Source organism: Capricornis sumatraensis, chromosome X (genome assembly GCF_032405125.1).
Source record: "Capricornis sumatraensis isolate serow.1 chromosome X, serow.2, whole genome shotgun sequence".
NCBI classification, from domain to species: domain Eukaryota; kingdom Metazoa; phylum Chordata; class Mammalia; order Artiodactyla; family Bovidae; genus Capricornis; species Capricornis sumatraensis.
In genome coordinates, this window is record NC_091092.1 from 133516204 (window position 1) to 133534497 (window position 18294).

Consider the following 18294-nt stretch of genomic DNA (forward strand, 5'->3'; position numbering starts at 1 on the left):
GGATAAATTCTCAGAAGTGAACATTCTAGTATAAATATATCCCCCCTCTCTGCTCTTGCTGCATTTTGCCAAACTACCCTGGGAAGGTATGTCACTTAGATTTCCAGTGATTTATGCTTATTATTGATCCTTTGAGACCCTAACAGCAGAGATATTGCTAATTATTGTGATGATAAAAAATGCTAATTAATAGGCACTAATGTTTGTCTGCTATCATATACCAGGCACTGTGCACTGGTATTAGTCACTTTTTCGGGACGAGAACCCGAGGCTTAAGGAGGCTAGAATCGGACTCAAACGCATCTCTGTATGACTATTTCAAAGTCGGGGTGTTTCCTCTGGGCCGCAACCACGCTCCGTTTAAAAAAAAAAAAAAAAGGAAAAGGCTAACTAAATACAAGGGAACGAAGGTGAGAACGTTGAGAGAAGAGCAAAGAGTTAAATGCCAAGAAACTGTTGTGAATACGGCACCCGCGCAGAAATGAGCACACCCCGCCCACTGCCGGATCTCACCCGAGTGCCGCGATCCGGTCACTATAACGGCCGTCCCCCCGCTGGCGGAGCCCCATTCCGCGCCACGCCCCTTGCGTGGTGCGGAACGTGGCGCTCATGTGACGTCACCGCGGGGAGGGCGGGAGTTCCGGCGCGTCGCAGCCACGTGATCCGCGCCGGAAACCTTCTTCTAGTCACCCCCGCAACCGCCTCCCGCTAGTTTCAGCCAGTTTCCAATCGGAAATAGGTCCCAGCTCGCCCACCGCCCAGGATTCGCAAGCTACGAGCCTTCGAGGTGACGCGTCCCCTGTGAGGACGGTTGGGTTTCATTTGGGGAGTGAAGGAAGAGCCTGGAGTTCCCTGAGCCTGACTTCCTCAGAGGCCAGGAGAGCTTAGAGCTTGTCAGTCACCTTGTCGTATTTATCACCGTCCCGCGGGAATAGGTGGGCCAGAGGCCCATGAGACCCCCTAAATCATTGGTGGTGAATTGTGAGAGGGGACGGGTTCCAGAGCCTCTCAGCTCTGCCGTGCATCAGAATCGCTGGCTTGCTTTAAAATGCCCTAGCCTCCATCCCAGACCAGATAAGTTCAAATCTCTCGAAGTGGGGCCCAGGTATCGATTATTTTTATGAAAGCGCCCCCGTGCGATTCCGGTGTTCCAGGTAACACTTTAAGCTAGGTCTGAACGGTGAACTCGCTTTGCCCACTCAGCGCAGTATCGGAACAGAAGATAGCCCAGGTCAGCCTCATTCTTAGAAGGATGTCTATGATATTGGCCCGTCTACCCCAAAATTGGGATTTTCTCTTTTCCCTCGCATGTTGACCTCTATGGGAGATCTGAGGTTTTGATGGAAGTTATCTGGAGAATATTTGTCACCTACAGTCTTCCCTGCTCCTTACCTGTGGAGGTGAAAAGGTCTTTTCCCTCTTTTCTTCCTCAGTAATTAAGTGAAGTCAAACCAGTGGCCAACGAAGTACCTTTTAGCTCTGAAATCTTGAGAGTTCCTTAGTGTAGACCAGATGATTCTGAACAATTTTTTTTTCAGGAATGATTTTTAAAGTTGTTTCACAGGCTAGGTTCTGTATTCAGCTGTTTTTCACTTTAAGTCAGAACATTACTTGAAAGTCTAGACTGAAGATTAATAGTAACACAAATCACATTTCTGGCATTACTTTGAGAGTTCCCATGAATTGTGGAGTGGGTGTAACCTTTACAAGTACAGTTTATATTAATATAGTTTATAGGAGTAACAGTCCCTTTGGGGTGGCATTGTGAACAAAAATCATGTATTTTCAAAGACCGTTAGCTAGTAACTCTGGGTTGGCAGAACTGAAGGCAAGTTCACAGGCGTACAGATCTCTGATTATTCGTTGCTGTGCTAGGCAAGTATATAAACTAAAGCTCCAGAGAGTTTTCATTCTAAAAGTGTTTTATAGATGGCAAAGGAGTATTTTGTTTTAGGGTGCAACATTTAAGGATAGGGTGAGATAAGGATAGGAAGAAAAATTGAACAAACAAGCATAGAGTAGAGGTTGGAGAATTCACAAAATAGATGCTGAACTCTTGGAACTTCATTCCAAGTAACTATTTCCAAGTGACTGGTTCCAAATAACTAGTCATGGTTAGAGCCTTTTTGGTTAATTTCCCATTACCTGTTGTGTTCTTGAGTCAGGGGTTAATTTTGCTTGGGGGTGTCCTCCTATTTCACACAGGGAATTTGGTGAGTTAGTGACATGGGGATTGGTGAACTTGGGAATAAATACATTCACAAATCCCTCACCCTTGCTGACAAATGAAACAGTGCCATTCAGTGGGTGCAATAGGATTTGTATGAAACAGAAGAATTGTTAACTATCCTTTCAGCCTTCCTGCTTCCTCACCTGTGCCTTCTTTGTGATATTGCTTCTTTTTGCAACAACCAGAAGAGTAAGCTGGGGTTTGGAATGGAGGGAATGAAAAGGAAATCAAACTCAGGTTTGGGGCTCCTTCACCCATCAGTTTGAACTGTTAGAGGCAAAGAGGGGCAGGCCTTCTGAACCCCAGCTCGGGGGCTTGTAGGAGGCCTCTTCCTGGCAGAAATGGAGCTTGGCCTGCTGAGGGTGGGAAAAGGCCTTTCAGACTTGAGCCATCTCTGATGTCCAAATCACTGAGCAGGGACCATGCCAAGCCGCAGGAGGGAGCCTCTGAGGGCAGCAAGCCAGATGAATTTGCCAGCCTCAGATTGTAGCTAGGGGTGACAACGAGAAGCTCTGCTCCCAAAAACCCTCCTTTTCTCATTTATATTAGTTGAGGAAGTTGTACCAGCAAGTGTGTTATTGGGAGACATCTTTGATAGGGTTATTACCCATATCCAGAGATTCCATAGAACTGCATGTGACTCTGTCTGTAATTCAGATTTCTCTACCATGCAGTCATTCATTTTGAGCAGTCTCCAGCAGACCTGGTGTTTTCAACCGTGAAACAATGTATACTGAAGGCCTAATTAGATCCCCCAAATTCTATGGTTGCCTCAAGAACCAAATTAGTGAGAGCCTTATAGGAAACTTGCATAACTAATTTAATGCCCAAAACTGAATTTGTTTCTTTGCAAAACTCACAAAGTAGAGGAGTCTTCATGTATTCAATTTTCAGAATTCTAGTGGGAAAGCAGGATAGAGAGGAAAATCCAGTTACAGAATATCCATTATCGTTTCAAAGGGAATTTGTGTTTCATCTATCTGGTTGCTATGATGTGTCCTAGACCCTATATTTATAAGAATCTAAATAGGCAGTTAAAAGATTGTATACAGTGTGACTACCTCTCAACAAAGCCACATTGCTTATAGTTGGAAATTTGCAACCACTTGGTGGAAATTTTCAAGGACTCAATGGAAATAGTCACGTTTTATTCATTGAAAATCACAAAGCTCTTGTCTGTTGTTGTTCGTGTATAGTTAGGCATTTTTAAATGTATCTCTCAGGATAAGCCGAGTCATTGAAGAATGAGTGCATTTTTTAAGAAGGGCTATATGGGAAAATGTATCATTCAAGACTCAGAGGCACTGTCTTTTGCCTGTGGGCCTCTGCAGTGTTTCGTGAATGACCTCAGTGCTGTTTTTTTCCTTCCTCCTCTGTTGGCTGAGGACAGACAATGAATTGGGTCTCTGTGCTCGCCTGGGCTCAGCTGGGCAGTGACTATTGTGCCATTGTCCTCCCTGGGGAGGGCTGCCCAGTTGGTAGGGCTGTGGGTCCCAGCCTCCCCTGACATCAACCCTCTCCTATCAGCTCCACTTCCCACTAGGAGAAGAGTTACCACGCAGTCCACGAAGCCAGGCGCCATAAAAGAGTACAAGACGCTCCTGGGAAGGTGGGGAAGGAAAGATCGAATTAAAGATCACTGAAAGGGCATCTCCCATCTGCTGTTCTCATAAGCTTTCTTTTCTTTGTGATGGTAGTAATGTGTGAAAGTACTGCGGTAGTGTCAAGAATTCGTTTAATGTTGGCTTTTCAAAAGCCCCCGCAGTTTTATTAGGTCCTAAAGCTCTCTGTGTGGAAAGAATACCAGTTTTAAAAAGTTAACAGGGCCCATTCCTCAAGGAGGTTCTCACCTTCCTTTGGGTGCCGACAAATGCAGTCAGCTGGGAAGGATATGGGTTCCTTCTTCCAGGAAATAGACACTCAAAACTCTCTCCTGCTTCCTGTCCCTTGTTGGGTTCCTGCTAGGCCCAGGCAGCTTGTAGGATCTCCAGCAGAAATCAGCATATGCTTTCTGAGCCCTGTTGATCCTGTTTTCCAGGAGTTAGAATTTTGTTTTGTTTTGTTCTTAATTAAGTCTTTAAGGTCTATGTAGCTCTTTAAGAAATAGTCTGATTTGCTTATTTAGTCACAGACAGGATTCTTTTGTCCCCAGTATTAGGAACTGGTCACCATGATTGCTATTGGTCATAATCAGTTTTCTTGTTTGCACTGGTCTTATTCTGAGCCTGATAACTTCTGAGCTGTGTGAGAATCTCAGTTCTTCTACTGATTTCTAAGTGCAAAGCAAGAAACAGGTAGGGTGCTCAGCATACTGAGGGCGGGGTCTCTACAGCATCATAATGGATTAACATTAGGGAGAAGTGGGCAAGTGATGGTCCATGACTAAGAATGCTGTTTACATTTTTACTGGGTGGTCTTTTCAATTTAAAAAAAAGAGGAAGGCTATGTAGCAGGATATGTGGCCCACAGGCCCAGAGTATGTGGCCCTTTAGAGAAAAAAATTTGCTGGTATAAAATACCAAGAGTAATACTGGAAATAGCCAGCTAACAATAATTATAAAGGTCTCTGCAAGCTACTCTTTCTTTAGAAATGTTTTTCTATACTTTATCATATTTGATTTGAGAGAGATAATTGATTAATTTGTCATTCATTCTCAGGAACTATATTTTCAACCTAAAGAAAACTTTTTTATTTATTATTTTTATTGAAGTATAGTTGATTTACAGTGTTGTGTTACTTTCAGCTATACAGCAAAGTGATTCAGTCATATATTCTTTTTCAGATTCATTTCCTTTATAGGTTATTACAAAATATTGAGTAGAGTTCCCTGTGCTATACCATAAGTCCATGTTGGTTATCTGTTTTATATATAGTAATGTGTATATGTTAATCCCAAACTTGTAATTTATCCCTCCCCTCATTTCCCCTTTGATAACCATAAGCTTGTGTGGGTCTCTTTCTGTTTTGTATATAAGTTGTATTTTTTTTTTTTAGATTCCACATATAATCGATACTCTTTTTAAATTGAGTATCTATAGGATTTTAAGAACCTTAAAGATACTTAAAATGTAAAAGCATATGACACATAGGTTTTGGGATATGAGGAGGGAAAATAATAGAGCCAAGGACAGAATGAGCAGCATATTGAACGTAGAGCCTGAGGACTCTAAACCTGCTGGAAGATGGCAGCAGATTTGACTGTAAGTGTCCCAGTGGCCAGACAATGAGGAAAGCATAATTAGTAAAATCGACAAAGTTGCCTGTATTCCATGATGGATGTAAATTCATCTTTCCTTCATGGCCTGGGTCTTAAAAGAGGCCAACCTCTCGGCAGATGAATTAATAATGCTTTATAGATAGTCAGCACCCAGGGCTGAATCTGAGTGACTTCTGATCCAAGTGCAGGAACTGGCTTTCTTCATCCCAATGCCTTGTCCTGGCTGCTTTCTTGCCAAAGTGCTCAGAGTGCCTTTCATGATTTCTGAGGCAGTGGAACATGGCAGTCCTTCTGTCAAATTATTTGTTGAATCAAATGCATACGTAAGTAACCACTCCTCAAAATAGCACTCCCATCCCTTTTTAATCACAGCCATTGACATTTGAACTGCCTGGCAAACGTGATGAATTACACTCGAACCTCGTAAACAGTTGTCTACTGTGTCACGCATTTGCCTGACTTCTCGCTCTGCAGAGGGGAGCCTCTCATAAGCCATTTTGTGTATTTGCAGAATATTGGTGCTACTGTTTCTAAAGCTAGACTGGACTTTCCCAATTATAAATAAAAACAGGGTTGCCGGGATCTGCAGTAGTGTTCAATCACAGTAATGTTTATTACATATTGGAAGCTGTCAGATCTCCCAGTTTGAGATCATTAATATTTACATTGATCTGGTTTTAAGTACAGAGAAAGCGATGGCATCCCACTCCAGTACTCTTGCCTGGCAAATCCCATGGACGGAGGAGCCTGGTAGGCTGCAGTATGTATTTTCTAAGGTGTAGAAGTCGGGATTCAAACTCTTATTAATTTCCCCAAGATGCACAGATGTCTCCTAGGCTTTTCTAATTTAATTCCTATGCTAATTGTTATTCTCTGAAACAAATTTGATTAAGAATCACATGAAGTTCACTTTAATGTCATTATGTGCTTCAGGCACTTAGAAAACTGTTCAGATTTCAGTGGTGGAGATAGAAAACCTGACAGGAGGGAATCAGCCACTTAAAGGCTGCACCGTACCCTTTAGCACTCAAGTATTAATATACACTGATTCCTACTATAATTGCTCTTGTGTTCGTTTTACCTCTATAGGTGGTTAGCTCCTTAATTGTATTGACTGTTTTTATATATATTTCTTCAGTAGCCTATAAAGCACATAGCAGTTAGCCACACTTTCAGATACTTGCTTATGTTTCAAGCCATTTTAGTTTCAAACTAATGTGAACATTAGTTTACACTTGTATTTTCACTGCATTTGTTCACTTTCCCCCAGTTTACATTTACTGTGTGTGTGTGAATTTAGAACAGGTAACAAGCAGTGTGGGCTGTGTTTAAGATAACTTTACAGAAGACCATGTCAGTCCTCTTGGAAATACTCTATTTGAAAGCTTATTATATTTAAAAAGAATGTGAATCATTCTCTTTAGGCTAAATCTTTTTTTTTTTTTGGATCTGACTTGAGGTTATTTTTATTTATTTATTTATTTTTATTATTTATCTTTTTTTTTATTTTTACTTTATTTTACTTTACAATACTGTATTGGTTTTGCCATACATTGACATGAATCCACCACGGGTGTACATCCGTTCCCAAACATGAACCCCCCTCCCACCTCCCTCCCCATAACATCTCTCTGGCTAAATCTTAAAAGATGTGGTCGATTTAACTTATCAGTTTTCCACATTAACCATAGTAAAACATCTGATGGAGGTTACAGAATAAGTCGATATTTCTTAAGGCTTGGAGATTTTCAAATTCTACCCTATAATTAAGTGAAGTAGGAGAAATAAGACTCCTTCAGTATCTGATTTCCAGAGTTTCAAAACCCAAGTACCTGTTTGCTCAGCATCATGTTGTGTTAGGGGTTTCATCTCATAGATGCTTAAATTCTCTTGTGTTTTAGGCTATTGCTTTTGTTTAACTTTTTTCTTAGGTACATTCTGGTATATGCTGGCGCTTTGAGCATCTCTGAACCCTTGAACAGGAGGGGTAAAATTTAAGTCTGTTTTAAATAAGTTGTAAAAGGTGCAGCTGCAAATTAAACTTTACCTTGAGGTGTTTCCTGCCATATCAGTAAATCGCAAGAGATAGGTATTGGGGAAATGGCCACAAACCTCACATCACTGGACTGACCCGATGTCTGCCCTGGACTTGTTCTTTTCTAGTTTCAGGGCTCAGTTTGGACTTTCACAGTCAGAGATGGAGGCAAAGGTAAGATTTTTCTTTTTAACTCATGAGAGGAAAAAAAAGGTACATTTTCACTTTAAAAGTCTTAGTGTCTCATTGCATGATGGAGTAGAGCAAAGGGATACATCAGAAAGCTATAAGTAAAGCACCATGGGGTGTGCAGCTAGTCAGCTTCTGTCGCAGGCACTGAGGGCCCGCAGGTGTTTAGGGGCCAGAGAGGGAGGGACCAGAAGACATCATCCTCAGTAATCCCCACACTTCTCGGCAGGCATTTCTAACTTGGAATCGGTCACTTCATTGCAGCAGGTTGAAAGGTCCAGGATGATAGGCAGTGGCTCCTCATTGCTCCCTGCGTGTCATCTAAAAATGATTATTATTAGCCTCTGTCCCTAGTTTTATCAGGGAGAAGGAAATGGCAACCCACTCCAGTGTTCTTGCCTGGAGAATCCCAGGGACAGAGGAGCCGGGTGGGCTGCCATCTATGGGGTCGCACAGAGTCGGACACGACTGAAGTGACTTAGCAGCAGCAGCTAGTTTATCATGGGCTGCCATCTCATTGTTCAGTGCCTACCTCATGTGCGAGTACTTCAAAACAAGTGTGCACTCATGGGCGTGGACCTGTCTTATATCCTCTTTGGCCCCCAGGCATCCTAATGAGGAGGAGGTATTTAGTAGATACACAGTAAAAAGGTTAGTTGATTGACTGTTTGAAGGTTTCTTTTGAGGCTGAACCCGTGTGATGTCTAGCCTGCAGTCTCTGTGTTTTGTAGCCGGAATCCACACAAGCTCCCGAGTCTTGGTCCTCTCATCCAGTTTATGCAAGGTACTGGCAGCATTACCATCAAGCCATGGCATGGATGCGCAGCCACCAGAGTGCCTATCGGAAGGCGGTGGAATCAGTCCTCACTTCCCCGTGGTACTACCCAGCCACTGACCTCACCCAGAGCGCTGCCGCCAAGGGTGCCACAAGTCCTCAGTTCTGCTCCACGTCTCCCTTGGCTTCCAGGGATGCCTGCCGCAGGCGTTCACGCCCTGGCAAGCCAGGACCACGACGACACAGCACAGAAAAGCCAGCCAAGTTCGCAGAGGACAACGAGAGCGAGTCCGACGACTGCGGCATAGTGTGCGACCTGAGCAACATGGTGATCACGGATGAGCTGCGCCAGTACTTCGCGGAGACCGAGCGGCACCAGGAGGAGCTCCGTAAGTACAGCCCACCCAATCTCGGGCCTGTCTTCCTGCCCTCATGTACAAACTTCTAACCCCTTGCTTGGGTCCAGGTAATAATCAAACCCAGTCCTAAGCCTGGAACAAGCTCTTGTGATGTGGTACCTCACTTACATTAGTTTTCCACAGTTGTTTCAGTATAGGACTTTTTTTTTTTTTTAGTTCTTATGTAGTGGTGGTGGTTGTTTACTGGCTGGCTCAGTCGTGTCCGACTCTACAACCCTATGGACTGTAGCCCACCAGACTCCTCTGTCCATGGGATTCTGCAGGCAAGAACACTGGAGTGGGTTGCCATGCCCTTCTCCAGGGGATCTTCCCCACCCAGGGATCAAACCTGCATCTCGGGTATCTTCTGGGTCAGCAGGGAGATTCTTTACCACTGAGCCAATGGGGAAGCCCTTTTTAAATTCCAGAACAAAACTGATCCTAACAGTACCTCTATCGCTGAATTTTAGGCAGTACACTGGATGGAGTATTTGCATGTGTGTGTGTATGTGTGCATTCCCTAACCTACACAACAGTCCTACAGGGCTTTAAGCCCATTTCACACATGAGGAAACTGGACTTTTCTCACATGTGAAACCTCAGGAGGTTTCTGGACTTGTTCTATGAGACCAACTAGTAATTTGCTATTAGGATTCAAACCAAGGTCTGTCCAGTCTCTGTGCTTATTCATCTGGCACAAGCTTAGGAAATAGATTTTGTCCCTGAGACCATTCGGTTCCTAAAGTACTGTTGCCAGTTCACTGGTACACAACTGAGAGACTGCCCTGGTGCTGCAAAGCCACCAAGTCTTAAATCTCAAGCTCCCTTCAAAATGGAGACCAGTGAGAACCTAAACAGGGCGACAAAATGCCTGGTACTTACCCTCTCTTGTTTGATCCTTCACTGTGGCTGTCTGTCCCTAGGGTTAGAGAATTGTGATAATGGTCTTATACCTTCAGTCAGAAAGTAGGAACTTTCTTAATTGCTTAGTAACTTGCCACAAAAAACTAAAGTTGTTCTTTGTACTTTCCTTACTATTAAGAGTCACCAGCCCATTTACATTGTGTCTCTAACAGACGTGCAAATACTTTTCTCCCTATTACAACCAGTGTGTGTGCTTTGTCACTCACTTGTGTCAGACTCTCTGTGACCCCATGGACTGTAGCCTCCCAGGCACCTCTGTCCGTGGGGATTCTCCAGGCAAGAATACTGGAATGGGTTGCCATGCCCACTAGGGGTTCTTCCCCACCTAGGGATCGAACCCAGGTCTCCTGCATTGTATGCTGATACTTTACCATCTGAACCACCAGGGAAGCCCATTACAACCAGTAGGCAGTCTCAATATTGTTTTTATTGCATTCTAATCATATATATTTTACTTAGAATTTTGTAGTAAACAGAGGCATAGAAACCTGGGGATGTGTGATTTTCATTTACATCTTGATTGATCTGTATGTTCCTAATGATGGGTGAGCATTTCTTCATGCCCCCTGAGTGCAAGGAACTGAGCAGTGTGTGTAGAGCCTCGTGGCCTTTAGTATCTGCCTGTGGTTCTCACTAAACTACTCATTCAGTTGTTTTACTTCCCTTCTTTTGATTAAACTGTTGGCTTCTTTTTTGCATATCAGAAAGTACATCCAAACAAATCTTTTTAAAACTACTTTCTATTAGACACAGAATACATGTCTTTCCATGATCTTCAGAAATAAATTTTACCTTTTTTCAAAATACACTGGAAATAACCATGGGTCTAATTTAAAAGCATATAAACGGATGAGGGAGGGTCGTCATTGGAGCATGTCTACTTGTGTTTGGAATGCTGTTACATGCTTTTGGAAAAGAAAATATGAGGAAGCCAGTGCTTATTTCTCTTGTCCTTACCCAAGGCAGAAGATGATGTTTTTCCTGCCAGAAACAGCGCTACTTTTGTGACAGAAGTTGTAATTAAGGATGGGAGCAAACCCCAGCCATCTAAAAGGCCATTTTGAATGACCTGCTAATTTTAAATAAACCTGAAATATCATCTATACCCAAGTGAGGAGTTAGAAGTTTCTGAGTGAGCGTAGGAGACAAGGGCATCTGCGACGGAAGCATTGTCAGGTCCCCGGGAGACATGAGAGTTGTCTGGCGAGGGTGAGAACAGGCTTTGGTGTCAGAATCGAATCTTCTCACGAAAGACATGATCTTCTGAGAAGGAACTGCCGGGGCCTGATGCTGCCCCTCCAGAAATAACAGGCATGGCTTCACCAGCGCCAGGTATTTCCACCAGCTCTTTCAGTGGTGTACAGGATCAATATGTGTTCCTCGGAGCAGTCATGAATGATAGCACTCAGATGTAAGTAATTGGAATGCCCACAGTGCTTTCCAATCCATTACCTCTGCTAGAAATGCTCACGGAGGTTCAGTTACACACACAGCTGGGAGATGCTTGAATAAAGAAACGAGGGATCTGCGTCGTGTGAATACTTGGTTGAAGTTGTTTTGCTCTTCGAGCCACTAGACGCTATTTATTCAATCAGGGCAAACCCAGCCCTGCACATGAATCATTTAGAGAACATAGATTGTATCAAATATTACTAGCAAGGGAAAACGTAGATAAACTTGAAAGATTTAGCTTTTTCCGGATTACTCACCTCTACAAGAACTTGTACATTTTACAGTGTAGTGTCTTCTGAGTCTTATTTAATGTTTCCTTGGGATAAAATCCTTTACCATGGACAGCGTGTTCTTGTTTGTGATTACTGTTCTTTTAGAGAATCTCTAATTTCACATATTTCCATGATAAAATTTCTTTTAAAATTAACTAGGATAAATAAAGAACTCCTCTTGTGCAGGGGTAACAGGCATGCTTTTGATGGTTCTAAATCACGTTTCCTTAATGGGTATTTCTGTTATTTAAAACTTCACTGGTAATATTAAGGGAAATTAGATGGTTGTGAAGTTTTAAAAGGTTGACTGTGTTGTCAGGTATTTCTTAGGAAAAATAACTGTTAGGTTAATAAAGGCATCATTTTTAATCATAAATAACAAATGAACTGACACTGTGAGGTCCTCATCCTAATACTTAGAGAAGGAGGCCCCCCGAAACAAACACCACTGTTGTCTCACCGAGAACCAGTCTGATATTTTGGGGGTAGATGTCAGGCACAAAAAGGGACATTGTCTCAAGGAGCATAAACTGGTGTGGGAAGAGAAGACAAAAATCAAGCTTAAAAGGATACTAGAAGAGCTGTCTGGGGTGCGGGTCATGGGTAGCTTTGCAAGTGAGGGGAAGAGCCAGTGGACTCAGCTGTCAGAAGAGTTCCACCAGGTGATTGTGGAGAAATGGAGTGTCCGCCCGGCTTTGAGGTACTGGATCCGTGTGCAATGAGAGAAAGGGGTCAGTGCACGCCAGTGCAGCACTCAAAGCACTGTTCTTACCGAAGGGCCCAGATGTGGTTCGTGTACGTGTGATGGGCGCGTCTGCTCCACTCTTTGGTACCCACACCCACTCCCCACTGCCTTCCCCGAGCAGGAAGGTGTAGACTCTAGGCTTCCTAGTGAGCCTTCAGTCAGTCTGCTGGAACCCCAGCCCACCCTCTCTGGAAAACCTGGAGGATGTAGCGAAGCGTACAGCCTGGTGTCTAGTGAGCCATCCTGGTTTCGTCAAGTGTAGGAGCATGCTGGTGGAGCCCAGTTCCACCGTGTGTGTGTCTCGTCTAGTCCAGATGTTGAGATGGGCATCAGCCAGTCTGTGAGAGGACACGTGTGAATGGCCGTAGAAAAATGGAAGGGAGGGCTGGAAATGCACTTTCATTCTAAAAGGAAGCTGCCCGGCTAGCTCAGTTGGTAGAGCATGAGGCTCTTACTCTAAAAGTAAACATGGCGATTGCCCATGGACCTGGGGGCGACATTTGTCATGGAGTCAGGGGTGCGGGCTGAGGAGGGGAGAAGACCCATCACAAACAGCTCCAGCTCTTGGCAAGCACCTGTGTTCTGGGTGTGTTGCTGACGAGCCAGAAACAAGGCGTTAGTGATATAAATCAAGTCTGCGCTTTCGCTCAGTTGTGCTGAGGTCATTAATCCTGGCAACACAGTAGAGAATATAACCAGACATGCTAATCCTAGAAAAATGGGGGGAAATCACATTCTTTAACACTCATTTGTCTTAATGCTTTGTCCTCCAAAATGTTCTGCCTTTGGGCTAATTATCTGTGGAATACTGAATGTTTTCCTGCTATGTCAGGGTCTCTGAAGTCCAAGTCACTTCCCATGATAGCTTTTTTTTCCTTTATAGACTTGCAGTCTACATTGGTAGCATCATGTGAATGTGTAGATTGGGGTGAAAATATCAAGGTTGTATAGCCTGAACCCAGATGGAGTCCAGTAGAGTTTCTCCCTGATAGTCTAATGCTCTGTTTCCTGCTTTAGCTCTATGTGCATGTTAACCCTGGAGTTAGTTTCCTAGTGCTGTTGTAACAAACTACACAAACTGTGATTTAAAACTGCAGAAGTTTCTTCTCTCACAGTTCTGGAGGCCAGAAGGACAAAGTCAAGGTGTCGCCAGCGCCACACCTCCAGAGGTGCTACAGCCTGCCTCCTCCAGCTCCTGGCAGCTCCTGGCTTTCAGTGGCTTGTGGCAACAAGGGTGCCGTCTCTGCTGCCATTTTCCCATGGTTTCCCCCGTGTCTGTATGTGCCCTGTTCTGTCTCACAGAAGGTTACTCTCATTGGATCTGGGATCCACCCTAATCCAGAATCATCTCAATCCGTAGTTACATCCCCAAAGTCCCTGAGCTTCTGAGGTTTGGGGTAGCTGGAAATTTGTGGGCGGTTTACCCTGCTACAACCCTGTGTTAAAGGTGGAATCAACAAAGATACTCCAATTTGTTTTAAAGCAAGTTGCCTTGGGCAAATATCCTGCACGAAAAAGGTGCTTAGTAACACTGAGTCCCACAGCTGTTTTCGGGAGAAATGACTGGCGTCTGTGTGACAAGGGCAGCTATGTCTGAAGTTCAGCTCCTCTGCTTGCCAGCCCTCTGGTTGGCTGAGCCCTCACCTTGTTTTGACAGAAAGAAAAATGGCCAGTGATTGACAATCCTTTCCTGCACTGGGACGGAGAAAGCAATAAATAGAACCCAAATAAGTCGATGCCCTCAAATGAGTGTTGAATCCTGAGGTTGGCTTGGATCCCTGGGTCAGTGTGCGCGAAAGTACTTTCATGTGCCACCTGTAGCCTCCAGTCCAGCCAGTCTGAACGTGCTTGGTTTTAAGCTGACCAGGTTTCACGTCTGTATTAATAGTCTAATGTTACAACTTGGGGGCGTGTATATAAGTAAAGGTAAAGCAACTCAAATGTAAGGGAACAAAATCAGACTACAACTCAGTAATGCCTCTCCAGGGAAATTCAGAGGCCCTCTGAGAGAGGCTCTGCCCAGTGCCTTTTGAGAGGTGAGCATCTGTTTCTCTATCACTGGGTTGTCATCTTTCTCCAGCAGCATCTGGAAGGGACAGTTGTTTACAAAGAATAATGTATGGCCTTTGCCCGAGCTTTCTGTTGACAACCACTTCTGACCACCTGCTTTGGGTCAGGCATTGCAGCCTCCCCCAGGGCTGGGGAGATGGGGTGAGTAAAGGCCATAGTGCCCTCCCCAGGGTGGACTCCCACAGGTAGGCCGCTGGTGCCGGGGGCCCTGCTTCCTGTCTCTCTGATCTATGTTGGAGGGCAACTCCCCGCTCTGCAGGCTTCCTAGGTGACACTGGTGGTAAAGAATCTGCCTCCCAGTGCTGGAGACATCAGAGATGTGGGTTTGATCCCTGGGTCGAGAAGATCACCCAGAGAAGGAAATGGCAACCCACTCCAGTATTTTTGCCTGGAGAATCCCATGGACAGAGGAGCCTGGTGGGTTACAGTCCCTAGGATCACAAAGAATCAGACACGAATGCAGCAACTTAGCATGCACAATGTCCATGAGATAGTTTTTGTCAGAAGGGCAGCAGAAAGAAGCATCATGATAATAGGCATGGTAAGTTACAAGGAAAACAAATAAAGATGCAAAAGTAAAAAGGTTAAATTCACATATTCTGATGGCAGAGAACAACACTAAAGACAGCGAAGGTCCCAGTTTTCTTTTAAATTTGTAAACTCAGAAACTGATTTCAACAGGAAGTTCAACAACATCTATTGTGTCACTAAACCTGTTGGTGAGAATGATGGTAGTCTTAGGACAGGCTTGAGAGTGAAAGGCCCATGGTCTGGGAACCGCTGCCATCCATGTGCACAAGCTCTGAGGGACCATGTGAAACTGTTTCCTCAGGGCCTGAGGACTATTAACATGTCCTAGGCTGTCACAGGCAGCATGGGGGCTCTGCTATCCCTGGCTTGGGTGGAGATGCCAAGCCTTCAGAAGAGAAGTCCCTGGCCGCTGTGGGGGGTGGAGGGGGTTAGAATTGAAACACCCGTATACCTGTATGAGAATTGAACATCTTAAATCCTGAAGTTTCAGATTTGCCAGAAAGACCAGAAATGAGAAACCTCCCGTTCATTTGCACATCAGGCCAATATTTTGGTTTAGTTCTGCCTTTTACACTAGGTCATTTCTATCTTTTGTGTGGATAAGGTAACAGTTATGTTGTATTTCTTTTGCTTGACAGTCATTTAGATTATCCACATACTACCTCCTTATATAAAAAGAAGCTGCAGGTATGCTGAGACAGAAATGGCCACATGCATTTTTAATGTTTCCAAGCTTATAAAACTCTCCAGCTCCATGATGTGATTTATAAATGAATGAGATTTGTGAGTGTCTGTACCTAGCCGCATCAATAGCATAGGCACATAAATACCTTGCCATTCACTTGATGTGCTCACTCTTACGTTCCCTTCCATACTGAGCTTTCATTCTACTTTCATTTTTTTTAACAAAGGAAAAAATGATTTATATCATTGTTTTATTCCCTGCAACCATCTTCAGTCTGTCAGTTCAGTTCAGTCACTCAGTGGTGTCCGACTCTTTGCGACCCCATGAATTGCAGCACGCCAGGCCTCCCTGTCCATCACCAACTCCCAGAGTTCACTCAGACTCATGTCCATCGAGTCAGTGATGCCATCCAGACATCTCATCCTCGGTCGTCCCCTTCTCCTCCTGCCCCCAATCCCTCCCAGCATCAGAGTCTTTTCCAATGAGTCAACTCTTCGCATGAGGTGGACAAAGTACTGGAGTTTCAGCTTTAGCATCATTCCTTCCAAAGAAATCCCAGGGCTGATCTCCTTCAGAATGGACTGGTTGGATCTCCTTGCAGTCCAAGGGACTCTCAAGAGTCTTCTCCAACACCACAGTTCAAAAGCATCAGTTCTTCGGTGCTCAGCTTTCTTCACAGTCCAACTCTCACATCCATACATGACTACTGGAAAAACCATAGCCGTGACTAGACTAAGTAGCATTTCTCTTGGTAGCAGCAGTGGCTACAAAGGTGTGCATTCTCTGTTCTTGACAGTCACTTAAAACAAAAATCTGTAAGTTGACTAAAATTTGACCTTAGGTTTTGTTGACATTTTTATGTTGTTTCTAGTTTACATAAGAATAAAAGTTATACTACTAGGACTTGTTACGGTAAAAACAGAGAGGGGAGGATAACCTGAGTAAATATGTGTTGCTTTACAAGAATCCATTTAGATGAGATGAGAGCATATAACCCACCATCATGCAGTTGAGCCTAAGCTGGCCTGGAGTGAACGGAAAGCCCCATCCATCCAGAAGGAAGGCGGCCGGTGGGCTGCTGCAGGCAGCACAGAGGCCTTCCTGCCATCTGCAGAAGCATGCTTTCTCAGCCCTTTCCTACCTTTGGCCAGCCTTGAAACCCATTCACCTTTCCTCATGTGGTGTGATTTGTGTTGAGGAAGTGTGTGGGGATCGTTTCTCATCCTCGAGTTCTCTAGCTGCTAGCACTTACCTTTTCCAGATGACCTCAAACCCATACCTCTTCCACAGAGGTGATTGTTTTTCCCCCACCAGCTCATTTGTGGTGGGAATTACTACTACTTGCAGCCCTGGAGTTGGCAGGAAGTGTTTCCTTTCCCAGCTGGCCAGGTCCAGTGTTTGAACCCATGGGAATACCACTGGCTACACCTCACGGGGCAGCTTGTGGGCAGCCGTGTGGATCCAGAGAGACCCGAGGGGCTGCATTTTTCTCCTCTTGTTTTTCAGGCCCATTGCTAAACGTGGATAGTTTGGGGTGCTGAGTGAGTGAGAGATGCACTTCCTAAAGGAGATAGTGATCACTGCACATGGGTTACGCCTTAGAGTCTGAGAAGCTCCCAGTCAGCGGGTTAGGGCCAGGTGCCCTGACAGTTAGAAGGAGAAGGCAGAGGGAAGCGAGGGCCAGCTGAGACGACCCAGCTCATGGAGCATGTTGCTTGCTTCCCAGGGCGGCAGCATCAGCTGGACGCAGCGCGCCTGAAAGACTATGTGAATGCTGACCACGGCCTGTACTGCAACAAGCGCGGCCGCTCCGCGCTGCCCCCAACCGAGCGGCCTGGAGAGCGGCGCCAGGCTGAGATGCAGCGCCTGTACGGGGCCAGCGCCGCCAAGATCCAGGCTATGGAGACGGCCATGCAGCTCAGCTTTGACAAGCATTGCGACCGCAAACAGCCCAAGTACTGGCCCGTCATACCGCTCAAGTTCTGAGCCCCGCCCGGGGGGCCCCCTGCCTGCCTCGGCCTCTGGTTGCCTTTCATGGTTGCCCTCTCCCATGGCTTTTGTCAGGGAAAGGAGGCTCAATGCCGACAACTGAGCACATACACCCAAGTCCCTTGGGGGCAGTGATAAGGCCAGCCACCTGGAAGTGGGCAGAACACGTCCTGTTGTGAGAGAGGTTTTCTTTTGACATAAAATGATAATTTCATATCCATCCCGTTGGTTTTGAATGTTAATAAGAGTGACCAGTTCATTAAAGTTCTTACTTGCAGATCCTGCCTAGTCGTTACGTTTCTCTTTTCTTCTTTCTTTAACCCAGCTGAGCTAGGCGAAGGCTTTCAGGGGCTCAGATGTCTCTCCCACCCCAAGTCCTCTAGCCACGCTGCAAAGGACGCAAACCTACTGGCCCAGCAGTACAGAGCTCAGCAGAGTGCATGTGCTGTCAAGGACCGGAGTTCCTAGTTCAGGCTTTCAGGCCGCATGGTCCATGTCCCAACTCCTCAGTTCTGCCCTTGCAGGAGGAAGAAAGACAGCCAGAGATGGTGAGTAAAGGCCTGGGCATGGCCGCATGCCAATAAAACTTTATTAATGAAAACAGGCCAGGTTTGGCTTGTGGGTGGTAGCTTGCCAGCTCCTGCTCTAAAGGAATGAAAATCCGTGTCTGATGTCCTGGTTACCTGCTTGTCTTGACAGAGCTTGAAAGTCATCCAGAATTGAGAGCCGGGGACAGTGATTCCCAAACTTGCTCACCTCTGCAGTCTCCTCGGTGGTAGCA

General features: G+C 45.0%; 1 protein-coding gene across 1 annotated transcript; it reads left to right on the plus strand.

The window, feature by feature from the left end:
- The first annotated feature begins 710 nt into the window (after nucleotides 1-710).
- GEMIN8 (gem nuclear organelle associated protein 8) lies at nucleotides 711-17746 on the plus strand. The gene is made up of 4 exons (XM_068962845.1): nucleotides 711-787; nucleotides 7612-7657; nucleotides 8404-8836; nucleotides 17251-17746. Exons 2-4 carry the CDS (start codon nucleotides 7646-7648, stop codon nucleotides 17508-17510), a joined length of 705 nt encoding a protein of 234 aa, XP_068818946.1. The 5' UTR covers nucleotides 711-787; nucleotides 7612-7645; the 3' UTR covers nucleotides 17511-17746.
- Nucleotides 17747-18294: the final 548 nt, after the last annotated feature.